Below are 15,923 nucleotides of genomic sequence, written 5' to 3'. Positions count from 1 at the left end.
TCTTTGAACTCTCTCACCTTTTTTCTCTTTCTTATTTTTGTTCAATGCTTGAAACCTAACTCATCTCTGGATTTCGCTCCTATATGCACTCGATCGAAGTGAGATTTTCCTATACGGCTTTCATATCTACCTTCTGAAAAAGGTAGACAGCGATGAAAAAGACCGGACAGATAGCATTCACGGCAAGAGTGCTGAGTAGGTTTTTGGCTTTATGTTGTTTTGAGTCAAAAAACCTGCACGCTGTGCCAGGCCAGCTGTGATTGGATGGTCTTATCCTGTCAAGTTGCCCATTATCATTGAACAATCTACCCATTTTTTTGCTACCCACCCATTTACTGAAAGAGATCGTAGCCCAATACGACACATTTTAAAGGTGAAATGAAATTAAAAAAAAATAAAAACACATTTTAAAGGTGAATTGTTGAGAGCTATTTTCAATCAATGGAGGGGGTAAAGTACAGGCACAGCAGGAGAGGGTTGCTGCACAAGATCAGGTGCATGAACAACATGATGGGGCCGCAAGTTCTGGCAACCAGTCCCGGATTGCGCAGAACCAAAGACCAGTAAAATATGGATAAAGTCCCATCATTCATACTCCATGCATGGGCATGATAGCTAATGCACCATCATTCATACTCCATGCATGGGCATGATAGCTAATGCACCATCATTCATACTCCATGCATGGGCATGATAGCTAATGCACACAAGTAACACATCTACATGTTATATTCCGGACTCACGAGGACAGCTTATCAAGATGACGATCCATGATTAGTGATGCAGCTTCAAGGAAGGTAGCCTCACCGCTTCCTGGGAGAACAGAATCCTGAGCTTCTTGCACAATCTGCTCAATCACAGATTCCTTCCTCACTGTTTCCCTACACATGATGCTTCCAATGGCAAAGGGAGTAAGACCTCTCTCTGCGCCTTTCTTCAGGAGCATTGTGGAGATACAGAGGGTGCGAGCACACTCAGGTGGCATATCCCACCCGTGAAACCTGAGAAGTGCAATATCCTGCTCAGCATCCAGAGCTTTGATGTACTCGACAGTGTCATGAGAGTACGGTTGTTGAGCTTGAGGCCAGTAAAGCCAGTCAAATGTGCAATCCTCAAACTGCAGTGAAATGAAGCAAATTTGAGAAATAAAAAATGAACTTGAAAGCACTAACAATTAAGTTGAGATATTAGAGTGGGGAAAGCATGCCAGGCAGTACATCTGACAAACTAACCAGTTTATCTTTCTTAAAAAGAAAAACTGATCAATAACCCTTTGGCCAAGCGATGCCCGAATTTGAAAAGCAAGTCATAGAGGAACACTAGTGATAAATTAATTTAGTTTGCAACTAGTTCATTCCTCAACAGTCAGAAGCGCTAAAGACGACAAGAGTTACAAGATACAAAAAGGTAGATGTGCAAGTAAATTGTTAAATGGAAACTGCAGGAATTTACATAGGAAGACAATTTATGAGAAAAAAAACATGAAAAGTATCACAAGCATATGTTCCCTCAAAATCAACGAGAGCTGAAGGCTGTTAAGAATGCACAGTGCACATAAGAAATCAAGAGAAGCAGAATTAACACCAACGCACAACAACAATAACATAAAGTGGCAAAACAGAACGAAACAGTTAAAAACAACAAGACAGGCAGAAAGGTAAAACTTACATTTGTAGGAAAGCAGTAGCCATGATCAATTGGAATAAGCACAATCTGGCCATGTTCACTATCTTTACTGACCAATATGTTCCCAGCATGCCTATCTGCATTAGCCAATCTAATGTCCAACACAGAGATTTTGTGCACCTCAGCAACAGGGAAAGAACTAGGGCCCCTATCTTCACAACTTCCATTATTCTCCATGAACATCTGCAATGAACCAATTTTGATATTCTTGGAATCAAATTCATAACCATCGGGATGATTGAATCCTCTGTGAAGGCACTTGACCATTGCTGTGGGTGGAACCCCAGCAAAGCCTCTCTCCTCACCAGAAAATGGGCGTGGTCCACTCTTTGGATGATCCAAGATGTAAGCTGCAACTTCCCGCAGTGCACCTTCTCCTACTCTTGTGCCTTTCTTCAATCCCTCACCATCAATTGACAAGGGTAGCCCCTGAGGATTATTTACAGCCATTGGCTCCTCATCAATTGGTTTAAAGATAGAAACATATTTCTGACCAGATGAATCTTGCATGAAATAAGCTCCCCCAGATCCCTCAGAAGATCGAATTGGTTCATTGCCCCTATCCAACCCATTGAAAGTAGACTTTAATAGCTCTCTGATAACTAATGGCAGTTGGATTTTGGAATTGACAATTAGAGGTTCCAAAAGGAATTCTCGTAATAGTGGTTTCCTCTCTATAACCCTACATCCCATAGATAAAGCACCCTGTTGGTGCTCTCCTACACAGTCAGCTTTCTTCTCATTCAAATCCAATGCCTCAATAGACAATTCAAAATCTTTCTCAACAGGTTTTCCCCTTACTTTGGCTGATTTGCGAATGAGCAGGTGAATCACAGCATCATTACTTATGCAAATATCAGTAATGAGCCTCTGGTCTTCAAGCTCCTCACCATCACATACCAGTTCTTGATCAACAAGATCTAAACCTTTCCCTCTCTTAGCTATATGCTTCTTAACACAGCCTACACTTCTACCCCTATCAACATGAAACTTGTACACTTTCCCACAAACAGTCTCAACTGTTATAGCTTGGAGATTCGGAAGCCTGACCACCAAATGCAGTACTTTTCCATCTGCAACACCATAATCTCTCACTTGAGAATTGCCCCGTGCTAGCTCCCTCCCCTCAAAAACCAATTTTTGCTTCTTCACAAAAATACCTTTGGAAGCTTGAATCCTCCACTTCACCGAAGCAATCGAATCTGACTCCATAACTCGAAATGGAATGATTGATCTCCCAAAAGCAAGAAAAATTACAATAGAGTCACTAGAGTAAAGACCACACAGCCAAGGGAAAATGCGATGAGAATCTAAAGACTCGTCATGCACAGGACTAAGAGCTACACTAGCCATCGACATTGTTAATCTTATCAATCTAAATCCTGGCTTCGTACACTAATATAAAGCACCAAAATCCTAAATTCTATAAGAAATCCCAAATTCATTCAAAACGTCCAAACCAAGTGCAAATCCAAGAACCAAAACCCCCATGTTTCCACTAAAATCTGGGCAGACACGCATCAAAACCCAAAGAAACACTCCAAAAGTATTCACGCTAAAGGTTTTGATAGGGTGGACCTATCACAGGATTCTTTTCCTATGAAAGATGAAAACTTTCACCAGTCGCTCCAATGTATCTCTGCAAGAAACAACAATATCTCCAATCAGAAACTAAAAAATCTTATATCCTCATCAAATCCTAAAAACCCTAACTACTTAGCTCCATTCAAATAGCAATATCAAATCCTATATATATATAAAATGAATCTTTAGTTTCTCAATTTCCTAATTTTTGAATCATGAATCAAAGAATAACCTTAGCAATCAAAATAAAATATTAAACAAAAGAACAAAAAAAAAAAAATCTTTCTTTTCTCAATTTCCTAATAACCTAAACAGTCAAATGCGGATGAATTAGTTAAATTTCTCAAATCTTAATATTCGAGTTTCTTTAATTTATTTCACTTGCATTTTCTCAGTAACCAAACAGATAATTCAAAACACGATCATAACATAACAAGATCAGTTCAGAACTCATTTTCCATTCCTAATTCGTTCATTTTCTTCACACTTTCTCAGTAACCAAAAAAAACCTAATAAACATACAAAAATTGAATCGAAATTCATTAAAAAAATCCAAAAATCAAATAAGAAATTCAAAAAATTATTACCTGAAGAAGCTGAAATCGAAGGTGAAATGACGAGGATTAGAGGAAGGAGAAAAGTAGAGATTTAATTTTTTTGAATTTTTTTCGCGTCATTTTCTCGTCTCTTGATTTTGAAAATTAAATCCTCCCTTTTTCCTTCCAATTAATTTGCACTCCGTGCTTTCGTTCTTCAGAAACTTTCTAGAGAGAGAGAGGTGAACAATGTTTGGAGATGTGTTATTTATAGTGAAGACGTTGGCTTGTGACGAAAGTTTAAGGAAGTTAACGGAGTCAATGTCTTAAATTAAATGTAATTAATTTGTACTTTATTTTTTAAATTTGATTAGCTGGAATTTGTCCCCTAGAATTCATGATGGTTTTAATTTTGGATTATGGTCGGTAAAAAGGATTTGATTGAAGAGATTAATTCCAACTAAAAAAAATTAAGTTAGGAGTGGTGATAATAAGAAAATGAATCGGCCAATAAAATACTTCTGATTGTTTTTTTTTTTTCCTGTGTTTATAGGTTATTTTACTTTTTATTATCTGCAAAATACTTTAAATATATCTCATCCGTGAAATGAATTTATAAATAAATTAATTTAGGATTTGCTTGTGCTATCATAAGAAACTTATTATATAAATAAATAAATTTTAAATTTATAAAAATCTTAGTTAGTTTGCATATTAGTCAATTAATATTGAGATTAAGGATTAATTAAATTCTTACATTCTTTAAGTCTCTTCTAGGATAAAGAATTTAAATAAAATTTCAAATTTTTTCAGTTGTTTCAACTTATAAGTGTTGTGTTTTATAAAAAAAAATATTTAAAATTAATTTTTATTTTTTTATATTATTTTAATATATTGATATCATATTCTAATAAACTTTTTTAGTTTGAAACATGTTTTACTTTAAATTTATTTTTTAATAAAAATAATATTATTTAAAATAAAATTTTAAAATAATAAAATTTTATTTTTTTAAAAATAATTTTAACTCAATCTTTGAATTGGATATTATAATTATACTAAACCCATCTCCATTTATTTATTTTTTTCTTATAAGAAATTTACAGGTAATTCAAAGCTAGTGGATTTCAAAACCAAACCATCGAGTAGAGTATTTAATTACCCGTCCCCACACGTTTCAAGAGCACAATTTTCTACTCAATAACGAAGGCTATTATGGTAATTAACTAGGCAAACGTTGGAGCCTGGCTGATATTGAAGGTAAGTAAGGACCCACACCGTTAAACTTGACGTGTCTTTGAATCCAACTTGTTGTCCAAGATTGTTTTAGCGGATTGACACAAACAGTCATCATCTAGTGTATAAGTTATGCGGCTTACACGTCGATTACCCAATGAAAACTTGCCACCTCAGAGTTATGACTATTAGTTATCTTCGGAGAAGTCATTTGTTTTGGTCAACGAACTTTTGTTACCAAGAATGATAAAGGGCGGTGCTATTTAGGATAAAACTTGTTGCCTTTTATATTTCATACCAAAAATATTTTGAAAAATAAAAATTATTATAATATTAAACAGACATTAAATCTCTCGAGTTTAGATGTTTTTTTTTTCATAAGTAAACGAAAAAAAATAGAATCAAATTATATATATATATATATATATATATATATTAAAGAACTCTAAAACGCGTGGGGAAAAGACTGTAGCTTCCCCACGGTTTTCCTGCCAAAATATATTTCATCTCTGCATGTGGTTGAATATCTTGCTCACTTTCCCACAAAATATATTATCACTGTACAAGTTTGAAAAAAAACGACATCATGATATCAATGTCTTAAATGCTTTCCGGTTTCATTTAAATAAAGTCAAGTTGGCAATCTAAGACTTAGTGGTGCATTAAATAAATGTGGCATTGGCATCATTATACATACATGATTGCTTTTCCGTTTTCATTGTTTCCTCACCGTTGTTTTTCTGCCTGAAGTGGATCACTAGCAGCTTCACCGTGGACCACCATCCTCACCACAGACCAGCAACAGCAGCAAGCGCCTCCCGCAGGCCAGGTAGCTTCTTCTCTTCTTGCTTTTCCACGCAAATCATGCATCTCTCAGCTCTCTTATAATATTTCAACATTGTCACCTCTCTTCTTCCCCAGCCAAAAGCCACACTAGCAATCAACATCCACCGTTGTTTTTCTGCCTTCTCCAGTAGCTGCAGTGGATCACCAGCAGCTCCACCGTGGACCACCATCCTCACGACAGACCAGCAACAACAACAAGCACCTCCCCCAGGCCAGGTGGCCAGGTAGCTTCTTCTCTTCTTGCTTTTCCACGCAAATCATGCATGAATACTTTAAAAAAAAAAAATTTAAGCTCCAGAAGAAGCAGACTGCAAAGTCTTCTACAATAATAAACTTGAAAAAAGCTGTAATAACATATCGATCTCAATCTTCATAAAAATTAAATTCTAAAGAGAAATGAAAAAAAAATTGACTGACTTGGATTTAATCATGTCAGGAAATATCAAAACATCTCCGTTCTCAAACTCGGTTCCTTCTCCTCCTTCGCAGATCGTCACCTCCGTCTATCAATCAAAATTATTAATAAATAATTAAAGAAAAAACTCTTTAAAAGAAGATGAACTTACCTTGACAGTGATGTCGTCTTTGCGAGTTTTCAAAACGGTGGAGACGAGTTTCGGTAGATCATCTTCCTCAACATGAGGTAGCCACGCATCAGGGTTCTTGAAGCAAAGGAACACGTGTCTGTCATAAAGACCAACAGCTCCCGTCTTCTCCGTCCAAAATTGAAAGACACGTCATCTTGCTCTCTCGGTTGCTTTTGAAGTCAGAGAGTGAAAAGGGAGAGGTTTTACTACTGGAGGTGAAGATAAATTGAGGGTGAAGGATATGAGAGAGCGGGCAGGGTGCGCAATCTCAAAGAATAAATTAGAAATAATGAAAACGCCGCGTCCTTCTGGGAAATACAAGCAGCAGTTGAGAACGCAAGCAAGCAACGCCAGATGGTCCTCAATCAAGCAGCGGCAGCGTTTCAGCGTCAACCCACAGAGAAAATATCAAGCAATGCCGGCAAAGGGTCCCTCCCTTTGCATTTTCTCTCTCTCTCTTTTTTTCGTTCTTGGGTAAAGGTCCCTTCCTTTCTGACTGTCTAATATATTTTTGTCACTATTAAATCTTAAATTTTAATATTTTTTTATCTTAATGCTATTACTGATGATAAGCTAAAAAGAGGGAGGTAAATGGAGAATCACCTTGGAAAACAATACCAACACGTGTACGACCCTGCTCGCACAATAAAAATAAATAAAAACTTATTCCGGAAAAGTAAATAGAAATGATATACGTGTCAACCAGTCTCAATAATATCACTTTCTCGATTGAAGTGAAGTGGGTCCAACTCAACGAATACAAGACACGTGTCCAGAGCTCTTTGCGCGAGGCGCAGCTTGCCCTTCTGTGCAATCCTTCATAATAGTTGTTAGGAGATATTCCCGCAAATACAGGAATTATAAGGGTCCCGTATCCTCCCGACTTAATTCATCTTAATTATTCCAAAATTACATAGACTTAATCACAGTGGTATGTTTCTTTACCCTGGGATTATGAAATCCTAATCCTCCAATGTTCATCCTAATCCTCCATGATTGGAATTTCAAAACAACACGCCAAACATATACGTTTTTAAAAAATGAAAAGCATTAGGTAAACATGGCATGATTGTAATATTGACAGGTGGAAGCTACCAAAAAAAAGTCTCATGAATATATTCATATTATTATAAATCAAAACATAATAAAATTTATTAAATGAGATATCAAAATATAATTTATATTATTATCTAACCATTCAATTATTTAAACCGAATTTTATATTAAATTATGCAAAAATCTAAGCAATTTAATTTATTCAATTAATAAGTTGGATGGTCGAATAAATAAAAAACTTCGCAAGATATAATTTGATTTTTTATAATTATTTTCAAAACAAAATAGTTTTAACTTAAAAAAAAAAATCCCAAAACAATTACATTTTCAAACCTGTATCTTAAGCCCTGAATTGAATTTTAATAACATTGTAAAAAAAAAAATTCCAACTCCGTTGGTTTTTCCTTTTTTACAGTTCCTCGCCACTCTTGGCGTCTTCCGCTCTCACCATCCATACATTTTGCTTGATTGGAGTTCATGAGATGAGACAAAATGAACTCCAAATTCACATGAAATTAAAAAGCAAGCTTCCTTTACTGAAAAACAAATGCTATTATTATATATACAAGTCTCCTCCCTCAAAGCCACCTTATGTTAGAGCCTCTCTAATATATTGCAGAAGCTTATACCATTTTTTTCTGGTTTCCTTACCTTTTTTTCTGTGTGTTTTTTGGAGCATTTGATGGAGTTGCGATACTAATTTCTTTCACTTAAATATGTTGCCTCATCTTTTATTTTTATTTTTGTTTGTTCTTTCATGCCTGATTCTCCAGATCTTATACCCTATGTCTGTTTATTTTTATCTTTACACATATTAATCAAAATTTAACTTTGTTTTTCAGTTCTTTTGAAGGGGCTCCTTTTATTTATCATCAGTATTTTCTCAGGTTTATTTTGTGCCTCTCTCTTATTTACTTTATCCATTTGTATTTCCTTGCATGCTTAATCATGGTTATGGTATTTCTATGTTTAGCAACACATAATGTCTTTTTTTAATTGCTTGATATTTTATTGTTATATCTTCATTCTTTCCCGAACCAAGGAGTTTTGTTTTTAGCTAAGCCTACCCTATCATCATGTCTTATGATATATCAAACATTTTAGTCTAATATCATTCCTTCACCTTGCAAGCCAGTTAATCTTTCGCCAACACTTAATTTCATAATTTTTTTTTAATCATCCCTATGTTTACATTGTTTCTTTAGAAAGTGCATGTCATTGGGATTTTCTCTATCCCTGTGTTTTCCTTCACTTAGCGATGATCCTATACTAATCATGATTTTTTTGTGTTTTTCTTTCATTTACCTTGGCGTCCAATTATCTATCTATATATATAAAGCATAAAATATTTACCTCTGAATACTTTTGTTATGCTTGCATTTAACTATCTCCACTTAACTTTTACAACTAACTTTATGAATCTGCTATCTATTCCTATATAACATGTGCAATAAAATATATTACACACTTTAACACCCGCAGCATCGCGCGGGTATCAAGGCTAGTAGAACTCTAAAACGCGTGGGGAAAGTACTGTAGCTTTCCCCACGCCTCCTGTGTATAAATGAATGAAAGATTTTTTTTTTTTTTTTTTTTTACGCCTCACCTCACTTTACTCATTATATTATTATTACTCATTATATTATTATTATATTATATTAATATATTATTATTATATTATATTATATTATTCCTAAGCATAAGTGCATGAAATTTTATTTTTTTTACGCCTCATTTTTTTTTTTTTTTTTTTTTTACGCCTCACCTCACTTTACTCATTATATTATTATTATATTATATTAATATATTATTATTATATTATATTATATTATTCCTAAGCATAAGTGAATGAAATTTTTTTTTTTACGCCTCACTTTACTCATTATTAATATATTATTATTATATTATATTATATTATTTAACTGTCTTATTTTTTTTTGTTTTTTATTTTTTTTTATTTTTTTAATGAATTTTTTTTGTTTGATTTAGTTTGTTGGTATTAAATTTGTTCTATTTCATTATCAGACTTTCATAACATGTATCCTGGCTTGACGGGTTAACTTGGTTTGATGGGTTGACCCAATTAACTTTAGGTAAATGAATGAAAGATTTTTTTTTTTTTTTTACGCCTCACCTCACTCATTATATTATTATTATATTATATTAATATATTATTATTATATTATATTATATTATTCCTAAGCATAAGTGAATGATTTTTTTTTTTTTACGCCTCACTTTACTCATTATTAATATATTATTATTATATTATATTATATTATTTAATTGTCTTATTTTTTTTCGTTTTTTATTTTTTTTATTTTTTAATGAATTTTTTTTGTTTGATTTAGTTTGTTGGTATTAAATTTTTTCTATTTCATTATCAGACTTTCATAACATGTACCCAATTAATTCTGGGTAAACCCGTTATTTTTTTTCTATTTAGTTATCAAACTTTCATTACGCGAATCTCAGGTTTTACGGGATAACCTGGTTTAAAAGGTTAACCCAATTAATTCATTTTTTTTTTCTTTTTCTTCATTAGTTTTTTCCTTTCTGTTGATTTTTTTTCTTTGTTTTTTTTTAATTAATTTATTTAATTATCACACTTTTATAACACGACCTTATAGCCAGACCCACATCCAAAATTCTTTGAGTCCGGTGTTGCAATTAGGCTCACTTAAACTTGGGTCATGTAAGTGTAATTTTATTATTAATATTCTAAATATTACTTTTAGGTCAGGCGTTGCAGCCAAACCCAAGATTCTTGGGTATGGCCTTGCAAAAAAAATCTAAGATTTTTTAAATTTTTATTGTTTTTTTTATATTTTTATACAAAAAAAAATGACCCGCGGCATAGCGCGGGTACCAAGGCTAGTATATATATATAAGATGTGGTTGATACACTTCTTCTATTGCAATGTATATGATATAGTTGGTGAAATTATATATTTGATAAAACTTTGCTGTCAAAACATTTGGGATGCACTAATTATAACTGCTAATTAAGAAATTAATGGGGCATTAGAGATTAAATGGTTTGCTCTAAGGTGGGGAATTTTAGATTACTTGGTAACTATTAATGATTACTTTATAAAAAAAGGGAAGATGGTGAATTAACTAGCATGTTAAGCAATTAGCATAAGAAGCAAGCGTTTGCTCTTCTTTTTTTTCCAATATAAACAGCTATAATAATAATAATAATAATAATATGGTTTTGTTTGGTTTATAAGTTAAACACAAGGATAAACTTCTTATCAACCTTCTGCCTAGACTAGAATTAAATTCCATGTCATCCAATAAATATCACCCTTCAAAGACACTTGATTGCTAAAAGAATATTGCATACTATTGATTAAATATTTTTTGTTATAGATTCTTTATAAATAGAAAAAATTTTAAAACAAAAAAGTTTTGACAAACATTTCAGATCTAAAAAGTAGTGTAGATTTGAAAAACACATCGGACCCAAATGATTTATGCTTGACAATTAGCCAAGTTTATGGTAAAATAGATCTTGCAAACTTGTCAGACCTAAAGAACCTATCTAGACATAGCAATCAGTCAAATATGACTAACCAAAGCATTTGGATTCAACCATTATCAAATTTTAATGGTATATACTTGATCCTAGACGATACTTTAAATTAAAAATATTGAAGACATGATAAACCGTCATGCCTTTCAATCTAAGATAATTATGTGAGTCATTCATATTTGATATAACGAATTTTCAATACTCTTAAATGTATGCAAAATTTATTAAGAGACTTATCATATTTATTATCTCATTAATCATATGTATGAGATATTTGCCCCTCATTGATGTCATGGATACCTCTGAATCATTCATGTAAAGGTTTAGAATTTTTTATCTTTTAATATAAACTTATATAGATTTTAGAGTATTAATCATTTTTAAAACTCAAGAACAAATATTTTTTTTTCTTGATTTTAAAGTTTTTTTAAATCATTTATTGTTTTTCTCATAAATATATTAATTTTATCATTAGAGGGTCTTTAAATCTTTCAAATTGAAAATGTTTTTGCATGTATTTAAATTTTTATTATAAGTTTTAAGTTTTCTTAGTCTAAAAAGAAGAAATCTAAGTATATAAATATAGTAATTAATCATTATTTCAAACACTAAATAACATAATATTTATATATGTTAGATTTTAAGACTAAATTACTAACCCATCCCCCAATCCTCAACTACTCTCCAGGAATATGTTCTCCAATAGAACACTAGAGTTCGAATAACAGGATCCAGCCTCCTTCGTTCCCTCCTATCACCAGAATCATCATCAGAATCAGAACTCGGAAAACGATAGAAAAGACCAATTCTCACCGTCTTATAATCATTTATCTCACTACTACACCCAAACCCTTCTGACAAAATACGCACGCGCCTGTGTTGGGGCAATTTGATTCGCTTGATCCGTCTGGTAGCATGCAGGATTCCACAGCGCATACTCCAAGTCCTTGTAGCATAAAAGTTTTATACAAATCAAACCGCCACAAGAACCTGCTATGGATTTGTCAAGTAATTTTTTCTCTGAATGCAGCACTGTGTCCTTCATGCATCGTGGAATTCGAGCAGGATGGGAAGTTATAGTTTCTGTGTGGCGGAGAAACGATATTCGAGGGGATAGATTCTTGTGGGATTCAGTGAATAAAAGAGAGGGGCGTTTGTTGGAAAGGTCTTGATGGGTGATTATAAATTTAGGGTTCGTGATGAGAGAAAGCCAGTGTCTGGATACAGACTCGAATCCGATTGAGGACTTGACAGGCAATCTTGAGAGAATGCGATCGTATATATATAAATTTACGTATCTTACGGCAAGAGATAATGGACAACCATTACTATTTCCTTTTTCCATGGCGTTTGCTAGGATTGATTTCCAGAGGATTTCATGGGAAAGAGGAGGCAATAGATGTAGGCTTGAAGGGCCAGAATTTATGGATGATGCCCTAGGGCTCAACTAAGATTTTATAAATGCTATATTTGCCGACCTAGCTAATGAGGAACCGACTTCAAGTTTCTTTATATATATATATAAAGATTAAAGGGTTGATTAAGATGATTTTGTTTTTTATTTTTTCCTTCTAGTTCGAAAGGAATAAGGTAAAAAAATTTCCCTAATTCCGTTATTAGCTATTTTTAATTTGTTTAATTAGGCTTAATTCTGTTTCTAAATGAAATAATATTGTTATAATCATTTATTCCATATTTAAATATCTTATTTTTGGAAAAATATTAAATTTCTTTTTTTATAAGGGCAAGTCATGCTATCATTAGGTAAAATCTCAAAATTATTGCTTGCGTACGTGTCAAGAGTTCATCATGACAGTGGACGGTGTCTCAATTCACACACATATAAACTCATTAAAAAATGACTTTTATTGAGAGAAAAACATTCTAGTTGAAATTTAAGATTTAAAAGTACTTTAGCTAACCAAGAAAATAGTGCAGAATCCATCACATTGGCTACGAGTTCCAAGTGGAATTATCAATTTCCACAAAGCACAGATATCAGCAGAATTAATCTCTAAAGATGGAGAGTTTTTCTTTCTAGGGAAAAAATAGAAAAAGAGAGATACCTTAGCGTTGATGCATGCAAGGCCAGAACCTTGACTTACCTTCCCCTTACAGGAAGAAACTGCATCACAAAATATTGTAATCTGCATCACAAACTCAGAGAGGAGCATCCTCCAGCAAAAGATTGGATGTTCCATCAACTGAAGCTAGAGTCTCCGCATTATCATAAACTCCAGAACTTGATATTGGAACATCAATGGCTTCTCGGGTAATTGGATCATACAAGAAAAAACCGTCTTTTTCATCATTCGGACTCTTCAGGATTATTTTGCCTCTCCATGCCAATATTGGCCATCCAATTCTTGACATTGGACCAACAGTAAGCAACTTACTCCAGCTCTTGATATAATCACCGCCAATTCTGCTCTCATTCAGCACCCATAGATCAAAAGCTGAGTTTGAACTAGATTCGAGAAATACAAAGAGTCCGAGAGAATCCTTGAATCCAGTGATGGTCATCGAGTAGCTCGGAATCGATTGATTCAAACTCGGAAGCTCTATCCTTCTAAACATATCAGTGTCAGAATCAAATGCGAGGACTCCTTCGTTGGCCAAATTTTCTACTCCACTTACCTTCCAATACAAGTCACTCTTCAAGGCAACAGCATCGCTAAAGCGACCGCCAAGCAGCGCAACATCTTCAACTGTTCTCCAAGATTCTGTTTTCCAAGAGAACACCAAAGCTCGAACAACAGAATCCATTCGCCTTCGATCGTAACGCGTTCTTAGGGTGCGAGGGTGCAAGAAATACCCAATTCTGACTAACTTATAGTCATTAATCTTGCTGCCATAGCCAAACCCTTCAGCAAGAAGATTTATACACTGCTGGGGCCCTGTAACTTTCTTGAACTGTCTGGTGGCAGGATTCCACAAACCATAATGAAACATGCAGCAACCATAATAGATTTCCATGAATAGCAAACCGCCACAGGAACCCTTAATACGTATACGTGGTTTGAGAGAACGATCCGTCATAGATGGTGGTATATGCACGACACGGAGAGTGGTGGGTTCAGTGTAGTAGAGCATTGATACGGGGAACTCATCGTGGGAACAATGAAATACGAGGGAGGAGTTTTTGGTGGATTGGTGTAGATGGTAGGTGATAAATCTAGGGTTGGTGATGACGGAGAGCATGGGTTTAGAAACAGATTTGAAACGAAGGAGGGTTTTGACCGGTAGCCTGGCAAGAATATCTATGACAATGTCATTGTTGAAGGAGGAGCAGATGCTAGCCGCCATGGTTTTGGAGTTAGAGCCGGTGGGAACAATCGCTCAAGGGGAAAATATAGGGAGGGCAAGAGGCCTAGGGTTTTTAAATAGAGAAGCCGGATTAAAAGCAGGATTTTAATATATTTTAATGATTTTGTAGACAAATCTTCGGGATTTGGAGCTATCTTTTTTTTTTTTTTTTAGTGATTCTAATCGCCAGACGACTAACCCTTTAAGATTTATAACCGCCTTGTTCATGCATTTATTTTCTCCTTAAATGAATCTCAAAAATAATATTTCTTTTTTTCCTTCAAGCTATTTATTGAGTTTATCAGTTTATATTTTGATGTAAGCTAGTCGTCCTACTGTCATTCTATGCTAGGTATTAAGAATTAAGAAATAACAAATCGAGGTAGAAGTTTCTTTGACTTGAAAACCGATTTTTTTAACTAAATTTTAATTCAAAACATTTAGAAAATATTATAAGTAATTTGATAAACCGATTCATGCACTAAAAAACTTAAAAAACCAACCTGGTAATCTTCATCATTTGTAGCAGAGCAAACAGATTTGTCCATGTTTATTTTTTATATTTCAAAAGCCTTTTCAAAAAATTTTAAGAAATTTTTATTTTTTTCTTTACTTCAAATTAATATTTTTTGGATGTTTTTCAGATAATTTTGATACGTTGATATCAAAAATAATTTTAAAAAAAAAAAATTAATATTATTTTAATATATTTTTAAATAAAAAATATTTTAAAAATAACCACAACCACTATCCCAAACAAATAGCTTCCAACCTCATTCATAGCCCACAAATCAAAAAAAGGGTATATTAGGATAAGTAAATTTGTGTTTTTTTATTCAGGATACATAGTTTTTTATTTTTTATTTTTTATTTTAAAATATATTAGAATGATTTTTTTTATTTTTTGAAGTTAACACATTAAATTTATTAAAACACTCCAAAATAATATTAATTTAATATTTTTCAAATCAAACACAGTTTCAAGTACCGCAATACAAAACAAGCCAGTCCTTAATCCCAGTGACATCGAAACACTGATCATTAGGAGAGTACAAACCTGATTTTCGCCATATCTGATCACTGGTAGGATTCAAAGGATTAGCGTGCCACTCAAGGCAACATAAGATCCTTCCTTTATTAAGAACCAAAACGAAGAATTTATTTGAGGATGAATGAGAGATATATACCACAAACAGTTATTAAATTTTTATATTTCAAGAAAATTATAATATATCATAATAATAATGATGATGGGATTAATTTAATGATTTCTAAAAATGGATTCGTCTTTGAACTGTCAATGATGTTGCAGCATCTTACATTTATACGTTATTTGTTAATAATAATAAAAAAATAGAAAACAATTAAGCACTTGGATCCTGTATCAATTGCAAGGAAAAGAAGCCTTTATCTTACTGTTATAGCCAAACGCTTCAGAATGAATGTCCATAGCCAGCTGACGTAGCTGAACTCTCTAGTAGCAGGATCCACAAAACATACTCTGTATCGCAGCAGAGACGACGATCAAGTTTAAAGCAATGCAATCCG

At 33.4% G+C, this 15,923-nt stretch overlaps 2 protein-coding genes and 1 long non-coding RNA gene across 3 annotated transcripts; all 3 read right to left on the bottom strand.

Moving 5' to 3' along the window:
• Positions 1 to 405: 405 nt before the first annotated feature.
• Positions 406 to 4,062, bottom strand: LOC118057146 (phosphatidylinositol 4-kinase gamma 3). Its single transcript, XM_035069647.2, has 3 exons — positions 3,858 to 4,062; positions 1,669 to 3,325; positions 406 to 1,117 (listed from the first exon to the last, which is right to left on the bottom strand). The coding sequence occupies exons 2-3, from the start codon at positions 3,043 to 3,045 to the stop codon at positions 740 to 742; spliced, it is 1,755 nt and encodes a 584-aa protein (XP_034925538.1). The 5' UTR covers positions 3,046 to 3,325; positions 3,858 to 4,062; the 3' UTR covers positions 406 to 739.
• A 1,496-nt stretch (positions 4,063 to 5,558) lies between these two features.
• On the bottom strand, positions 5,559 to 6,954 carry LOC118057144 (uncharacterized). Its single transcript, XR_004688916.2, has 2 exons — positions 6,306 to 6,954; positions 5,559 to 6,158 (listed from the first exon to the last, which is right to left on the bottom strand). It is a non-coding gene; the product is annotated as an uncharacterized lncRNA (long non-coding RNA).
• A 6,275-nt stretch (positions 6,955 to 13,229) lies between these two features.
• Positions 13,230 to 14,375, bottom strand: LOC118057160 (putative F-box protein At1g32420). The gene has a single exon (XM_035069667.1). The coding sequence runs from the start codon at positions 14,373 to 14,375 to the stop codon at positions 13,230 to 13,232; it is 1,146 nt and encodes a 381-aa protein (XP_034925558.1).
• Between the last annotated feature and the right edge of the window lie 1,548 nt (positions 14,376 to 15,923).

The sequence above is a fragment of the Populus alba genome, chromosome 15, assembly GCF_005239225.2.
Source record: "Populus alba chromosome 15, ASM523922v2, whole genome shotgun sequence".
NCBI classification, from domain to species: Eukaryota; Viridiplantae; Streptophyta; class Magnoliopsida; order Malpighiales; family Salicaceae; genus Populus; species Populus alba.
Note: the sequence above shows the minus strand (reverse complement) of the source record. Positions and strands in the feature narration are given on the sequence as shown.

Coding starts and splice junctions, on each gene's coding strand:
- LOC118057146 (XM_035069647.2), bottom strand. CDS start 3,045: ATGTCGATGGCTAGTGTAGCTCTTAGTCCTGTGCATGACGAGTCTTTA. Junction 1,118..1,668: donor GCTACTGCTTTCCTACAAAT/GTAAGTTTTACC, acceptor ATTTCACTGCAG/TTTGAGGATTGCACATTTGA.
- LOC118057160 (XM_035069667.1), bottom strand. CDS start 14,375: ATGGCGGCTAGCATCTGCTCCTCCTTCAACAATGACATTGTCATAGAT.